This window comes from Pseudophryne corroboree, chromosome 7 (assembly GCF_028390025.1).
Source record: "Pseudophryne corroboree isolate aPseCor3 chromosome 7, aPseCor3.hap2, whole genome shotgun sequence".
Taxonomy (NCBI): Eukaryota; Metazoa; Chordata; class Amphibia; order Anura; family Myobatrachidae; genus Pseudophryne; species Pseudophryne corroboree.
The window spans coordinates 210,840,665-210,855,331 of record NC_086450.1 but is presented as its reverse complement, the minus strand read 5'-3'; the positions used below and the strand labels follow the sequence as shown (position 1 = coordinate 210,855,331).

At 47.4% G+C, this 14,667-nt stretch overlaps 1 protein-coding gene across 6 annotated transcripts in view; it reads right to left on the bottom strand.

Moving 5' to 3' along the window:
• Positions 1-14,667, bottom strand: part of BIN1 (bridging integrator 1) — a 249,497-nt gene that overhangs the window by 121,010 nt on the left and 113,820 nt on the right. For all 6 annotated transcript variants that reach the window (XM_063933973.1, XM_063933974.1, XM_063933977.1 and 3 more), the window contains exon 2: positions 12,843-12,923. In XM_063933973.1, coding sequence (XP_063790043.1) covers positions 12,843-12,923 — 81 coding nt within the window. The remainder of the gene's footprint in view (positions 1-12,842; positions 12,924-14,667) is intronic.

Sequence of the window (14,667 nt, the reverse complement as noted above, 5' to 3'; positions counted from 1 at the left end):
GGACAATAGAGCAAAGGGTCTCCATAAGAAACTTGGAGACCCTCACAAACTTCAAAGATTTGAGGTTGAGAATGGGCAGGGAGGAACCATTCGGTTTGGGGACAAGGAACAGCGTTGAATAGTACCCCTGCCACTCTCAGCCAGAGGCACCGGCACTACCACTTCGGTGTCGAGGAGAGATTGTACCACTAAACGGAGAGTTGTTGCCTTCAACTGATCTGAAGGGATGTCCATCAGGCAACAGCAAGGAGGGAGACGTGTCTTGAAGGATATAGCGTATCTGTGAGTGACGACTTCCCGTACCCAAGCGTTTGAAGTGGTCTTCAACCATTCCTGGGTGAACTGTAGAAGTCGGCCTCCCACCCTGGGATCCCCCAGGGGGATGCTATCCCGCCATGTCACAGGCTTGTCAGATTTGGCTGATGGGCAGCCCAGGCACGTTTAGGCTTGGAGGTTTTGGAAGTGCAAGACTGTTTCGGGTGCGCCTGACCCTTTGCTTTATCCGAAGGGTGAAAGGAACGAAAGGAAGTACTCTTAGCCTTCGGGGCCGAAGGAGTAGTACTAGGTAGACATGCAGTCTTAGCAGACGCCAAGTCAGCGACAATCTTGTTGAGATCCTCACCAAAGAGGATGTTTCCTTTAAACGGGAGCACCTCCAGGGTTTTCTTAGAGTCCAAGTCCACCGACCAGGACCACAACCAGAGAATACGGTGAGCCAAAATGGATGTCGTAGCAACCTTGGCCGCCAGAACACCTGCATCTGAAGCGGCTTCTTTTATGTAATGAGATGCTGTGACAATATAAGAGAGACATTGTCTGGCATGCTAAGAAAAATTGGAAGGAAACTCAGCCTCTATTTCCTGAGCCCACGCCTCAATAGCTTCTGCGGCCCAAGTAGCAGCAATGTGGACCTATACGCAGCCCCTGCAAGGGTAGAGATAGCTTTTAAGCAGCACTCCATACGCTTATCCGTCGGCTCCTTGAGAGAAGTGACGGTAATGATAGGCAGAGCAGATTACACCACCAGCCGAGCGATTTGCGAGTCCACCGGCGGTGGCGTTTCACAATTTTTACTCAATTCTGCCACAAGGGGATAGCGGGATAGCATCTTCTTGTGCAGGTGAATTTCCTTCCTGGTTTCTCCCAGGATTCCTGACGTATATCAACCAGGTGTAGTATGGTATGCCAGCGGCTGGGCTCCCGGCGGCCAGCATACCGGCGCCGGGAGCCCGACCGCCGGCATACCGACAGCGTGGTGAGCGCAAATGACCCCCTTGCGGGCTCACTGCGCTCACCATGCTGCGGGCACGGTGGCACGCCACGCTATTTTATTCTCCCTCCAGGGGGGGGGCGTGGACCCCCACGAGGGAGAAAAAGTGTCGGTATGCCGGTTGTAGGGATTCCGGCGCTGGTATACTGTGCGCCAGGATCCACACAGTCGGCATACTGAAGACCACCCTGTCAACCAAATGGTCAGAATGAGGTAAAACCAATTTAGTAACCTTCTGACGTTTGAACCTGTCCAGTTTCTTAGATGTAGTAGCAGGCTCAGGATCATCATCGATCTTGTCGAAGTCAAAAATATTACATACACACCACATACAAACTCTGTGGGTCTCTGTGCGTGCGCATACACGCAGTGTGCACAGCGATATATGGTAGCATACGCATTCACACAGACAAGCCACAAAGATATATTCAACACGTATTTTCATACAACACATAAATTAAACATGTCAAGCACCAGACATTATAATGTATTTATATAAGAGAGTTATAACATCATATATATATATGTATTATTGGAACGAAACAAGATAAACATATCATGCTTAGTGTCAAAATGATCAGGAGAATGTGTGTGTTAATTGGATAGCTATGGTTAGATTGTAGAACATTGAAATGATTAGTTATGACCAAATGTATAAATACAAAGGATTTCCTGAAGAGACATGTGCCAGAAACAGAGGACAATAGCCCTCAAACTGACCAATAACGCATCATGAATGAGATATCTCCCTCCCCTGGACCAATAACAGAAGACTCAGTCCCAGACATGTACCTCCTACAATACACAGTATATAGGTATTTCCCCTCACCCAGGAAGCTCTGTTTTCATTGCTGTTGGTGCAGATTCAAAGATGGAGAGGACTGTGCATTGAGCAAATAGGGTGAAGTATGCTGGCTGTAACGGATCCTTATGAAACTACAACTGCTTCTTATGTAATTGTAACTCTGTAACTATATATATATATATATATATATATATATATATATATCCTGAACCTGTCTCAGCTGTTCCTTAGCAATCATCTTTGAGCCAGTGCAAAAGGTGACTAGTGTACCTTTAAAAGCCATAAAGGTGTGGCAGGTACACATTAAATCTAGCAGGCAGATGATGTGTGTAACAGCAGTGAAGTAGTCAGAGACTCTGTGATAGTGTAGGACCTGCATGAAGGTGGGGTACCTTGAAAATCGGTATGCAGGCTTCCGTGCATTGGCCAATCCACCAACTGAACCCCCATCATTTATTTATTGAATTGTTGAGGATAAGTGAGTTTACTTTGGTGAGTGCTGGGTTTTTTGTTTGTATTTATTAGAGCGATGTGGTCATGGGCTACATGCACCCCGCCCTGTGAGTGGTAAGTACAGCTGTGTACCCCGCTTTTGTGGTGGAGAGTGCTGTGTTACATGCACCCCACCCTGTGAGTGGTAAGTGCATAGCTGTGCCCCGCTTCTGGTGTGGTGAGTGCTGTGGTTTTTTCTCTTTGTATATACGATGGGGTTAATCTATGGTTAGCTCTTATTAACCGTGGCCACTAGCTTTCTCATGCACCCCTGTGTGGACTTTATTATCCTGAACCTGTCTCAGCTGTTCCTTAGCAATCATCTTTGAGCCAGTGCAAAAGGTGACTAGTGTACCTTTAAAAGCCATAAAGGTGTGGCAGGTACTCATTAAATCTAGCAGGCAGATGATGTGTGTAACAGCAGTGAAGTAGTCAGGTTTTAAGACTCTGTGATAGTGTAGGACCTGCATGAAGGTGGGGTACCTTGAAAATCGGTATGCAGGCTTCCGTGCATTGGCCAATCCACCAACTAAACCCCCATCATTTATTTATTGAATTGTTGAGGATAAGTGAGTTTACTTTGGTGAGTGCTGGGTTCTTTGTTTGTATATATATATATATATATATATATATATATATATATATATATATATATGTTATGACTGAATGATATATTGTACATATGTTACATTGTATGCATACCCTTTTAATACCAAATATATACATCTCTGAGCGTTGGACCTCAGCCTACAATGTGTGCGAGTACTTGTTTTCTCTTAAGAGATGTAGTGTTTGTGACGTACAGCGCACTTTTATCGTATATGGTAATAAGATGCGCCTTGCATCCGCAGCATATATTAACGCTGGCATTTGAAATGATTTAGGAATAATTGGAAATTTACAGTCTGAAGAATGAGCCTGATAGCCTCTAATAGATCAGGAACATCCACCTGTGAAACAGAGTCCCCATCAGATCCATGATCAGAGTCTGTGGGGTCAGTATACACGCCATCTTCATCGGAAGAGGTATCCGGAACATGCATTAATTGAGAGGAAATAACAGCCCGCTTAGAGAACGTCTAAGGTTTAGTCTTAGGCGGGCGAGGGTCAGGAATACGTTTATCCAAAGAGTTATTCAATTGCTGTAACTGAGTGGACAGACCATCTGTCCATGGCGGATTAACCGCAGGGACCATATAAGGCTGATAAAGCACAGGAGGTCCCATAGGGGGCGCAAGTCTAGTTACCAGCGTTGTCAGTAAATTAGAAAAGGCAGACCAAGGCGGGCCCAGATGTGCCCCCGTTGTTAAAAACTGACTGGGGGGTACAGAACACCCAAAACCTGAACCCTCCGCAGCCATGTTATCCTCAAATTCATCTGGGACATCATAACCGCGCATGGCAGAATCAGCCCCAGACCCATCGCCCCCTGTAGCTGACATGATATGAAAGCGTAAACCATGGGCGGCACAGTACAATGGTGGTCATTCAGAGTTGATCGCTCGCTAGCAGTTTTTAGCAGCCGTGAAAACGCATTGTCGCCGCCCACTGGGGAGTGTATTTTCGCTTTGCAGAAGTGCAAACGCCTGTGCAGCAGAGCGCCTGCAAAAACATTTTGTGCAAAACAAGACCAGCCCTGAACTTACTCTACTATCCGTTGATTCTAACATTGGAGGGTTGGCTTTTGACGTCACACACCCGCCCAGCCACGCCTGCGTTTTCCCTGGCATGCCTGCATTTTTCTAAGCACTCCCTAAAAACGGTCAGTTGACACCCAGAAATGCCCCCTTCCTGTCAATCTTCTTGCGGCCACCAGTGCGAATGAAAACGTCTCTAGAACCTGTGCAAAACCACAAAGGACTTTGTACCCGTACATCGCGCGTGCGCATTGCGGTGCATACGCATGCGCAGAAATGCTGAATTTTAGCCTGATCGCTGCGCTGCGAACAATGGCAGCTAGCGATCAACTCGGAATGACCCCCAATATCAGCAGATATAATACCTAACACAAACCCCCTATGCAGTGTGACAGCACAAACAGAGGATTTCGGAGGTAAAATGTGACTGAAAAACACAGAAAAATATAAAATACGTATATCCTGTGAAATACCTACATTATCTAATAACTCTGACTCACAGAGCCCCCTCAGGTTACAGAATATAGGGATAGCTGTAGGCAGGGCCGGACTGGCCATCTGGCACTTCTGGCATATGCCAGAAGGGCCGATGGCCAGGTGGGCCGATTTGTCCATCCATTACGAGACTGGCAGCACCGCCTCCTGGGTGGCACTGTGCTGAGCGGCTGAGTAATTTGCATAGTGACGCGGCTACGTCATGACGTCATAAGGTGACTGAGCCTTCCGGAGTACGAGCGGAGCGGTGCGGGCGGGGGGAGCTGAGCAGACAGAGGGACGCGACCAAGCCGGCCTGAGTGTAAAAGGTGCGGGCGGGGGGAGCTCAGCGTCTTTACATGCACTGCACTGCAGACTTCTGCTGCTGCAAGCAGTGCGTGCACTGGCTGCAGCCTTCTTTGCTCACCTGCTGGGTGCACTGCTTCTTCCCTTCACAGTCCATGGGCAGGTACTGCCACTGCTGTACTTTCTTTATAGTTTTGATGCCCTTTGCTTTTTGATTATGTCACTTGTGTTTTTTTAAGGAATTGCATAATTAGTACTAATACCTGCAAACCACATTTCTGCTATATGAAGTGAACAATGTATATTAGGCTAGAATTTCTCATAATAGGTCACTTCTGCTATAATGTGAATTTCGGCTCATTCCGTGTGGTATATTGTGAATTTTGGCTCATACTGTGGTATAATGTGAAAGAGGCACAAGTACTAGATAGTATAAGGGGTCCTACTATTGTGGTGCATAATGTGTATAAGGGGTATATGGTGTGATAAACTACACTGAAGGACACGCCCCCTTTTGAGTGACCAAGCCCCCTTTGCCGGTGCGCGCGCGCCTTCGGTGCACGCTTAGTTACATCCTACACTTTTCCATACCCCCACTTCAACCACTGGTTCTGTATATTTTAATAGAGAATGATGTACACTTGTATGTGTTATAATATTAGTTTTATCTGTAAGAGCACAAAGACTAAGAAGTAGGAGGAGTCAGGAACAGTAAGGGGAGGAGTCACCGAGGTAGGCCTGTGTGCTTCAAAAATGCCAGGGCCTATTTTTAGTCCCAGTCCGGCCCTGGCAGTAGGAGTGAGATACACGGAGTAGAGATCACCCAGCAGCTATATGCACACACAGGGGCGGATCCAGAAAAAAATTACAGGGTAAGCACCATAAGGGGCGTGGCTTCGTTGGAATGGGCGTGGCTTCGTTGGGATGGGCGTGGCATTGCAGGAAAAGACTACCTTATACCACAGTTTTGCAACCTGCACGCCCAGACGTTGGCCACCACAGGAAAGAAAAATAATCCTGATTCATGCCCCTTACATTATTTGTCATTTTTCCTCCTTATAGTAATGCCCAGTATACATTATGCCACATACTGCAATGGCCCTTAGACATTATGCCACACACAATAATGCACATGACACAGTATGCACACACCGTAATGCCCCCGACACATTATGCCACACACCGTAATGCCCCCGACACATTATGCCACACACTATAATGCCTGTGACACATTATGACAGGAATTGCAATGCCCGTTATACATTATGCTACACACTGCACTGCCCCTGATACATTATAGCACATACAATGTCTGTGACACATTATGACACACACTGCAATGTCCGTGATACATTATACCACACACTGCAATGCCCGATACATTATAGCACATACAATGCCTGTGACACATTATGCCACACACTGCAATGACCTTGAGACATTATACCACAATGCCCGTGATATAGTATACCATACACCGTAATGCCTGTGACACATACCGCAATGCCCGTTATACCCTATGCCACACACCGCAATACCCGTTATATATTATGCCACACTGCAATGACCCTGAGACATTATACCACAATGCCCGTGATATAGTATACCACACACCGTAATGCCTGACACATTATGACACACACCGCAATGTCCGTGATACATTATGCCACACACTGCAATGACCCTGAGACATTATACCACATATCACAATGCCAGCGATATAGTATACCATACACCGTAATGCCTGCGACACATTATGACACACACCGCAATGTCCGTGATACATTATGCCACACACCGTAATGCCCGTTACACATTAAGTCCTACAGTAAGGCTTCTAAGTACTTTTCAAATACCTGCTCGTTGTTAGGGGTTTCATGCACTGGGTGTCATGCTCGTTGCCAGTGGTTTCATGCTCTTGGTTCCATGCACGGTGCCAGGGGTTTTCATGCTCAGAGTGTCATGCTCGTTGCCAGGGGTTTCATGCACTGGGTGTCATGCTCGTTGCTAGGAGGTAGTCCTTGTTGCTAGGGCTGTGCTCCCAGTGCCACATATGTCCCCAGTGCCAGATATTCCCCCACGGTGCCAGGTACTCACCTGCCCCCAGTGCCAAATATAGCCCCCCCCCCATGTGCCAGGTACACATATACCCCCCCAGTGCCACATATGCCCCCAGTGCCAGATATTCCCCAACAGTGCCACATATGCCCCCAGTGCCAGATATCCCCCCCCCCCAGTGCTATATATGCCCCCAGTGCCACATATGCCCCAGTGCCAGATACAGGTATTCCCCCCCCCAGTGCCACATATGCCCCCAGTGCCAGATATCCCCCCCCCAGTGCCACATATGCCCCCAGTGCCAGATATTTCCCCCCCCCCAGTGCCATATATGCCCCCAGTGCCAGATATTCCCCCCAGTGCCATATATGTCCCCAGTGCCAGATATTCTCCCCCCCCCCCCCTCCCTGCCAAATATGCCCCCAGTGCCAGATATTCCCCCCCAGTGCCAGATATGCCCCCTCAGTGCGTCCCCTCCCCCCCCGCTTCCTTCGCCGCCGCCGCTCCCCCCCGCTCCCCTGCTGTTAGGAGGGACACGGAGGGCACAGCGCACGCCTCCCTGTGTCTCTCCTGGGTCTCCGGCGGCCGCGGGTCACTCTAATAAAGGAAGTGCTCACGAACGGCACTTCCTTTATGAGACCCGCGGCCGCCGGAGACCCAGGAGGGACACAGGGAGGCGTGCGCTGTGCCCTCCGTGTCCCTCCTAACAGCAGCGGAGGAAACGAGACCGCAGACTGACATGCGGACGCTCGTCCGCATGTCAGTCTGCACTAAATCAGTGGCGCCCCCGCAGCCCCTCGCCCCCAAGCCACCGCGAGGGCTGCGGGGGCAGGAGTTACGCCACTGTAAAACATCCTTCAGGACCAGCAGCAGCAGCCTCATGTCGGGTGGGTGCGCCGTGGCGTGCGCACAAAAGAAAATAAAAAAAAAATACAAAAATCAACTAAAATGACAGGGGGGGCACGTGCCTTGGTGCCCCCCCCCCCCCCCTAAATCCGCCACTGTGCACACACACACAGTCACATGTACTATGCAGGAATTATGACAAACAATTAAACTGCACTGGACTAGCAATACTATTACTGAGTAAGGCTATGTATATAAACAGATATATCAATGCACAGTAAAAACTGGATGAATATCACAGGGTACTTGTGTGATACCCTCGTTTGGGGGTATCATTGCTGCATCCTAACCCCCCCAGGTACAACTAATGTTGCCTGATAAGTTACCGTTGAAGGGCATGGGCAGTATTCAAACCTTTGCTCCCGGTTGCCTAGCAACAATGCACGGAGGGGGGAGCTGAGGCGGGCACCAGGACCCAGCAGTTTACAGCTGTTCTGGGGAGAGCGGGAGCCCCTGGAACGTCATGGATTGGACGAGGAGAAGCGGGAAAATAAGGGGTGGAGCAACAGGTCTGGCGCGAGAGGAACGCGCTGCGAGGAGAAGGGAGACGCGGCTGCGGAGGGGACGGAGCCACGCTGAAGGGAGGACCGAGACCCGACCGCTACCACCCGCCTGCCCGTGACACAGAGGAGAGCAGCGGCCGCGCGGTGAGCAGACAGGTACCGCCGGAGGAAGAACCGCTGACCACTGCCGCCAGCCGCACACTGAGACGGGACCCGCTGCCGAGCAGAGAAGGGGCGACCAGCCGTTACCATCAGCCAGCAGGGAACAGAGCCGCCCGACGCAGCAACACATCGGCCATTGGGACACGCTGCCGTTGAGCCGGGAGAAGAGCCGCCAGCCGCAGCCGAGCGAGAGAGGGGCTGTCAGCCGCAGCAGCACCGAGGGGGAGCCCAGCAGCCGCAAACAGGTGACGGGAGTTGAGATTTGGATCCGGCTGGGAGGGGCTGGCAAGTAGTCTGCACCTACACTGTATCACCAACGGTTTGGGGATAGAAAAGGCCGGCCAGACCAGGAATAGTCAAACCTTGGCCCGCCACCCATCACTGCGAAGTGGTGAAAAGACTGTTAGCCCCACCAATCCCACTAACGAACATAAGTCCTGAGGACCCTGATTGAGTGATACTCATTGGCGCCCGTTTAAACACCTGTCAGTATTGTGTTGCGGTGCCTGCACCCTGTCAAGCCCTATTGGTGCCAAGTTTGCCCAGCCCATTACCAGGACACTCGGCCCCCAGGCCTTGCCTACCAAAGAGATAATCACAGTGCCCTGGTACCATCCCTCTCAGTCATTATTATACCGACTTATGCTAATTGCTAATTACCCTTTTGATTATCCGCAACCAGTTCTCCACATGAGGTGACTTTTATATTCTGCCTAAACCATTACTTACAGACTTCTCCGGATTGTGTATTACATTAAAAATTGCCTTTTATTTGAGTTCCTGTCGCCATCTAGTGGCGCACTAGTATACCATTTGGACATTCCTGCACTCTCCTAGTTAAAGGACATTCGGGACTTCTTCTGAGCTGTAAAGAGCATTTATGCTGATTATGCAAATGGTATATGATAAGGGTTATGCTGATTATGCAAATGATATGAGATCACGTTGCTGTTATGATGCCAATGTTATGTGATGTGCCGCAGTGTGCCTTTTGAAGCCCGATTGGCTTGCTAACGACACGCGGGGTCATTTAAAGGTGATTGTCCTTTTTTTGTGTAAATAAACGTGTTGTCACCGCTCATTTGCCTTTCCTTTTACCGGTGGGGTCCTTCTTGGGGTGATCATTCTTCTGCCAAAGGCTCCAGAAGAGGAAGTCGGGAGAAGTCGTCGAACCGCAGGCGTCGATTGAAGAAAGCAGGTACGATTGCACTCACCCAAACAGGGGTACTATTGCACTTGTACAAAATAACCCTGAAGTATGCACTTGTTCTTAACTAACACGGTCTAAACAACATGTAGAATACTTAAGTGTCCTGTAAATGCACAGCGCTGATGATGCAGGCGGCCTTACAGAGGAGGCATCACCCAGCAGTCCCAGAATCAGCGCAGCTGTGTGTAATGGCGCCCAAACGCTTACAGGGAGTGATGGAGACAGAGAGATGCAGCTCCAGGGCGGGAACATTTACTCTAAATGGCGCCCTGGGACTAGGGGAGGGGCTACAGGCCAGAGCCTTATCCCCTTGCGGGGCCGCGCATCGTTCATCGCTGGAGCCTCCACACTGAAAGATATGAACGAGTTCTCGTTCATTTATGAACGAGATCGTTCATATCTTTCAAACAAATCGGCATGTGTGTAGGGCCTAATAGAAACATAGAAACATAGAATTGAACGGCAGATAAGAACCACTTGTCCCATCTAGTCTGCCCCTTTTGTTTACCATATTTTTATCCCAAACTTTATTTGATCCTTATTTCTTTGTAAGGATATCCTTATGTCTATCCCATGCATGTTTAAATTGCTCTACTGTCTTAGCCTCGGGTATGGGACTCTAGGTCGACACCCATTGGTCGACAGTGGATAGGTCTACACTAGAAACATGTCGACACAGCCATTAGGTCGACCTGAACAAGTTCAACATGAAAAAAGCTTGACATGAGTTTTTTATGTTTTTTTGGTGCCGTTTTCTCCGTCAAGTGACCGGGAACCCCAATTAGTGCACCGCGTCACCTTGCATGGCGAGCTACAGGTTACCGTTCCCAATCGTAGTCCACGAGGATCGTAAAGTATGAAAAAGTAAAACATTTTAAAAAGTGTGAAAAACTCATGTCAACCTTTTTTCATGTCGACATTGTTCATATCAACCTAATGGCCATGTTGACCTATTTCTAGTGTCTATAGTCCAGATACCCTTAGCCTCTACCACCTCTGATTGGAGGCTATTCCACCTGTCCACTACCCTTTCTGTGAAATAATTTTTCCTCAAATTTCCCCTGAACCTCCCCCCATTCAGTGCATGTCCTCATGTCCTATTGCTTCTCTTTATGTGGAGAAGGTTTCCCTCCTTGATATATTTTAAAGTTTCTATCATGTTCCTTTCTCTGCTCCAAACTATATGCCTATTTAACCCTTCCTAGAACACACAGCACCAGTTTCCAAGAATACCCAGAATTCAACTATATAGTCAAAATCGTACGGAAAGTTAGTGCATACTGCACCATGTGTACACAGCTTACGAAAATAGGCAAGTCAATTTTGACTCTCGTGTAAAAGATAATCAAAATTGTCACTTAGCCAAAATCGGTATCGCAAGCACAGTAATCTTTGCTTGCGATACCGACCCCAGTCCATGTCGCATAGCGAGAATCGGGCATAGCCAGAATCTCACCGTGTGTATAGACCTTTACATTTTCAAACAATTTTAAGTTTTAAGTTTGTTTTGTTTTTTAAAGAAAACTTATAGAGGCCTATATCATGTATATCTCCTGCTTACCTTTCACTCCGAATCAAAATGATTAGAGCTTGACTTTAACCACTACTGAAGTAGTGGTTAAAGGATTCGCAGGGAAAGCAGACTTTCAGATCAGCTGTCTCCGCATCGGAGCAATGTTGAATTGCTCCAGTGCTCATTAGATACTTAATTATCGGCCATACGGCCCCTGTTAATTAAAATGATTAATAGGCCCCTAAGCATAAATCCTTTCATATATGTGAAAATAATAAATGTTTATTTCATAGTAATATCACTTCTGCAATCTCTTTGCCTGTCCTGTTATATTTTCAGTCCTGTCAAGTGACGGCTTCCGAGGTTGGGCTGCAGCGCAGCCCAAATTTCAGACAGGGGAGCCACACCAACTTCCTCCCCAAACATCGCTTTCTGGGACTCACTGGCAGTTGGTGTGGCTCCCCTATTTGAATTTTGGATTGAGCTACAGCTTCACCTCTGGAGCTGCCACTGGTCCTGTGCAAACCTATCCACACTCTATTTAAGTTATACTCTTTCCCCATTATATAACATATCTGGAAGGAGATAACATAATGGAGAATACAAAGGAAGATATTTGTGAATTATGATCTCTATAAGCAGCTCAGCACTGAAATTAAGTAAACACCTATAATAAGAATGTTTTATACGGTTTAGTCATTGCTAAATATTAACATTGGACATAACAGAAAGAAAAAATATAAGACATATTGGATTACAGTATCTATAACTAAAATAGTCACATTGCATTCTCAGCTTTTATACACCATCTTTCTGCAAAGAATGCATTGGCTTAATGACTACATACCAAGAATTCTTGAGAATTCATGAGAAAAGGAGATGTAACCAATACTGGAAAGGGGGTGAGCAGATACCGACGCCCCTAGATCCCTTTTTGGGGAGAGGAAGGTTTATTGGTGACATGTGGTTTGCTTGAAGCTCTTATTTAATGGCATAATCCCAGGTAAGCATTAAAGTTGTAATGAGGTGCTCCTTAGTACCCAAAGTTCCTCCATGTCTGTGATATGGGTGGGTCCCAAACTTATTGGATGACAAAAAGTGGGTGTCTGCCAGATGGGGATGTGAATCTATGTACCAATAGGAAGCTGCTTGCAGAATGGCCACACCCCAAAGGCTGTGAGCACAGCATGGGACAGTCCTTGAGCCTTTTGGAATACTGCTTCAGTCCAGACGTTCTGGGGGCCCTCAATAATGTGAAGGAGCAGCTCAGTTACACTAAAATTTCCTGTGGGTGTTCCTTTGCTAATACTATATTTTTCCAAATTGTTATGTTATTTTGTACAAAGAGAGGAGTGCTAAAAATACAAGACACCAATTAATCATTAAATATGGAAATTATAAATCTAGGTATGTATAAACAGCATCTCCATTTATATTCTAGTAAACAATAACATTACACTGTTTTGACAGTGGAGGTGTAAAATTAGCAGTTTAGAAGCTACTTACCAACTGTTTGTTGAAGTTTTGCACGCATTGTTCAAACTGCTCGTCTTTTGTCTCATCTGCTTTCCCGAGTTTTTGTAGCACCTAGTGAGGACAAAAACAGAACGTTAAACAATTTAGGAAAAAAAGAATTTGTTTACTCATTTTTTTATTACTGATTTTCTATATGTAGATTTCTGCAATATTTCATTCTGGAGTATATCAGAACAGGGCATACTTGCTTACTCTCCGGGAATGCCTGGGAGAATCCTAAATTATGGATAGTTTTCCAGTAATCCCAGGTAGTTAAGCAATTCTTCTGAATCCCATTTATCCTTGTAAAGGGAATGGAACAGGGCAGAGGGCAGTGATGGTGTCGCATCATCATGCCTCCCCAGGCAGGTTTAGATATGATTTACACCTTTCTTGACCCCTCCTACTCACTACTGGAAGGGCGGGGCAAAAAGTTTAAAAGTATTTCACAGGGAGGAGTTTCATGACTACACACACACACAGGGCATTACAGTTAGAAGTAACTCCAAATAAAAAGGGAATAAATCAGTCCCCTGCAAAAAAACAACAACCAAAAAAAAAAAAACAGCCAGCGTAATACACACATGTATAATGCTATATTTTGCAGCCAATCCTGATAAGGAGCGGATCTAGGGATGGGCAAGCAGGGCAATTGCCTGGATTGCTGCGGCATCAGGGAGCGGCTGCAGTCACCCCACCAGTGCTGCCTGCCCGCTCACCTCATCAGCTCCATATTGGTGGTGGCACTGACCGCAGCAGCGCACTGGGAGATTACTAGCGGTAGGCAGGGCGAGGATACCAGCTGTACTGAGACACGCTCCGGTTACACCAAGCCATACCGCCAGGATATGCAGCTTCCGGAACCACAGGGACCAGGGATGCCCTGGCACACGTTACTGAACAGAGGAAGTTGTGCCGTGGGGGGAGGCCTCAGAGGCGGAAATGTCAGGAAAATAGAGAAAGCCGGCTAGTGTGTGGAGGGTGTGTCTGTGGGTGGCCAGGCTGCAAGAACACAGAAGGGCTATGGATCAAAACAAGTTGTAATCTGTTTCCTTATAGTGATATTTAAAGATATAAACTATAGCCTTTGCTCTACTTTGGTGTAATGTGTGTAAGGGGCTCTAACATGGCATAATGTATATAAGGGGTACTACTGTGTGGTGTAATGTGACACTTTGTTTTCGCGCACTGTCCTTATTTTGAATATGGGGGGGAGCCAAAGAAAACTTTCACCCTGGGCGCCACAAAGTCTAGAACTGGCCCTGGTCCTGATGCTGTATTTTTGCAGGTTTGGCACCCCTGCACTTCAACCCCGGCCCACCCTGCGCTGGAGGTAAGCATTGCAACCACACAGCCTTCCCCTCTAATTACAGGGTGTGGTGTAGAAGATCTACATTGTCTAGATAGACAGTCATTAGGTCGACCCCATATGGTCGACATGCATTAGGTCAACAGAGTCAAAAGGTCGACATGAAAATGATTAAGACAAAAAAAATGGGTCTGGGACTGAGGGTCGACAGCACAAAGGTCGACACGCCTTAGGTCGACGCCAATTAGTCGACACACCTTAGGTCGACATGGACAAAAGGTCGACAGGAACAAGGTCGACATGGGAAAAGGTCAACATGAGTTTTTTATGTTTTTTTGGTGTCGTTTTCTTCGTAGAGTGACCGGGAACCCCAATTAGTGCACCGCTTCGCTCGCTATGCTTCGGGCATGGTGCCTTCGCTTCGCTCGGCACACTTTACCGTTCCAATCGTAGTCCACGTGGATCGTTAAGTATGAAAAGGTTCAAAAAAAGAAAAAATCGTGAAAA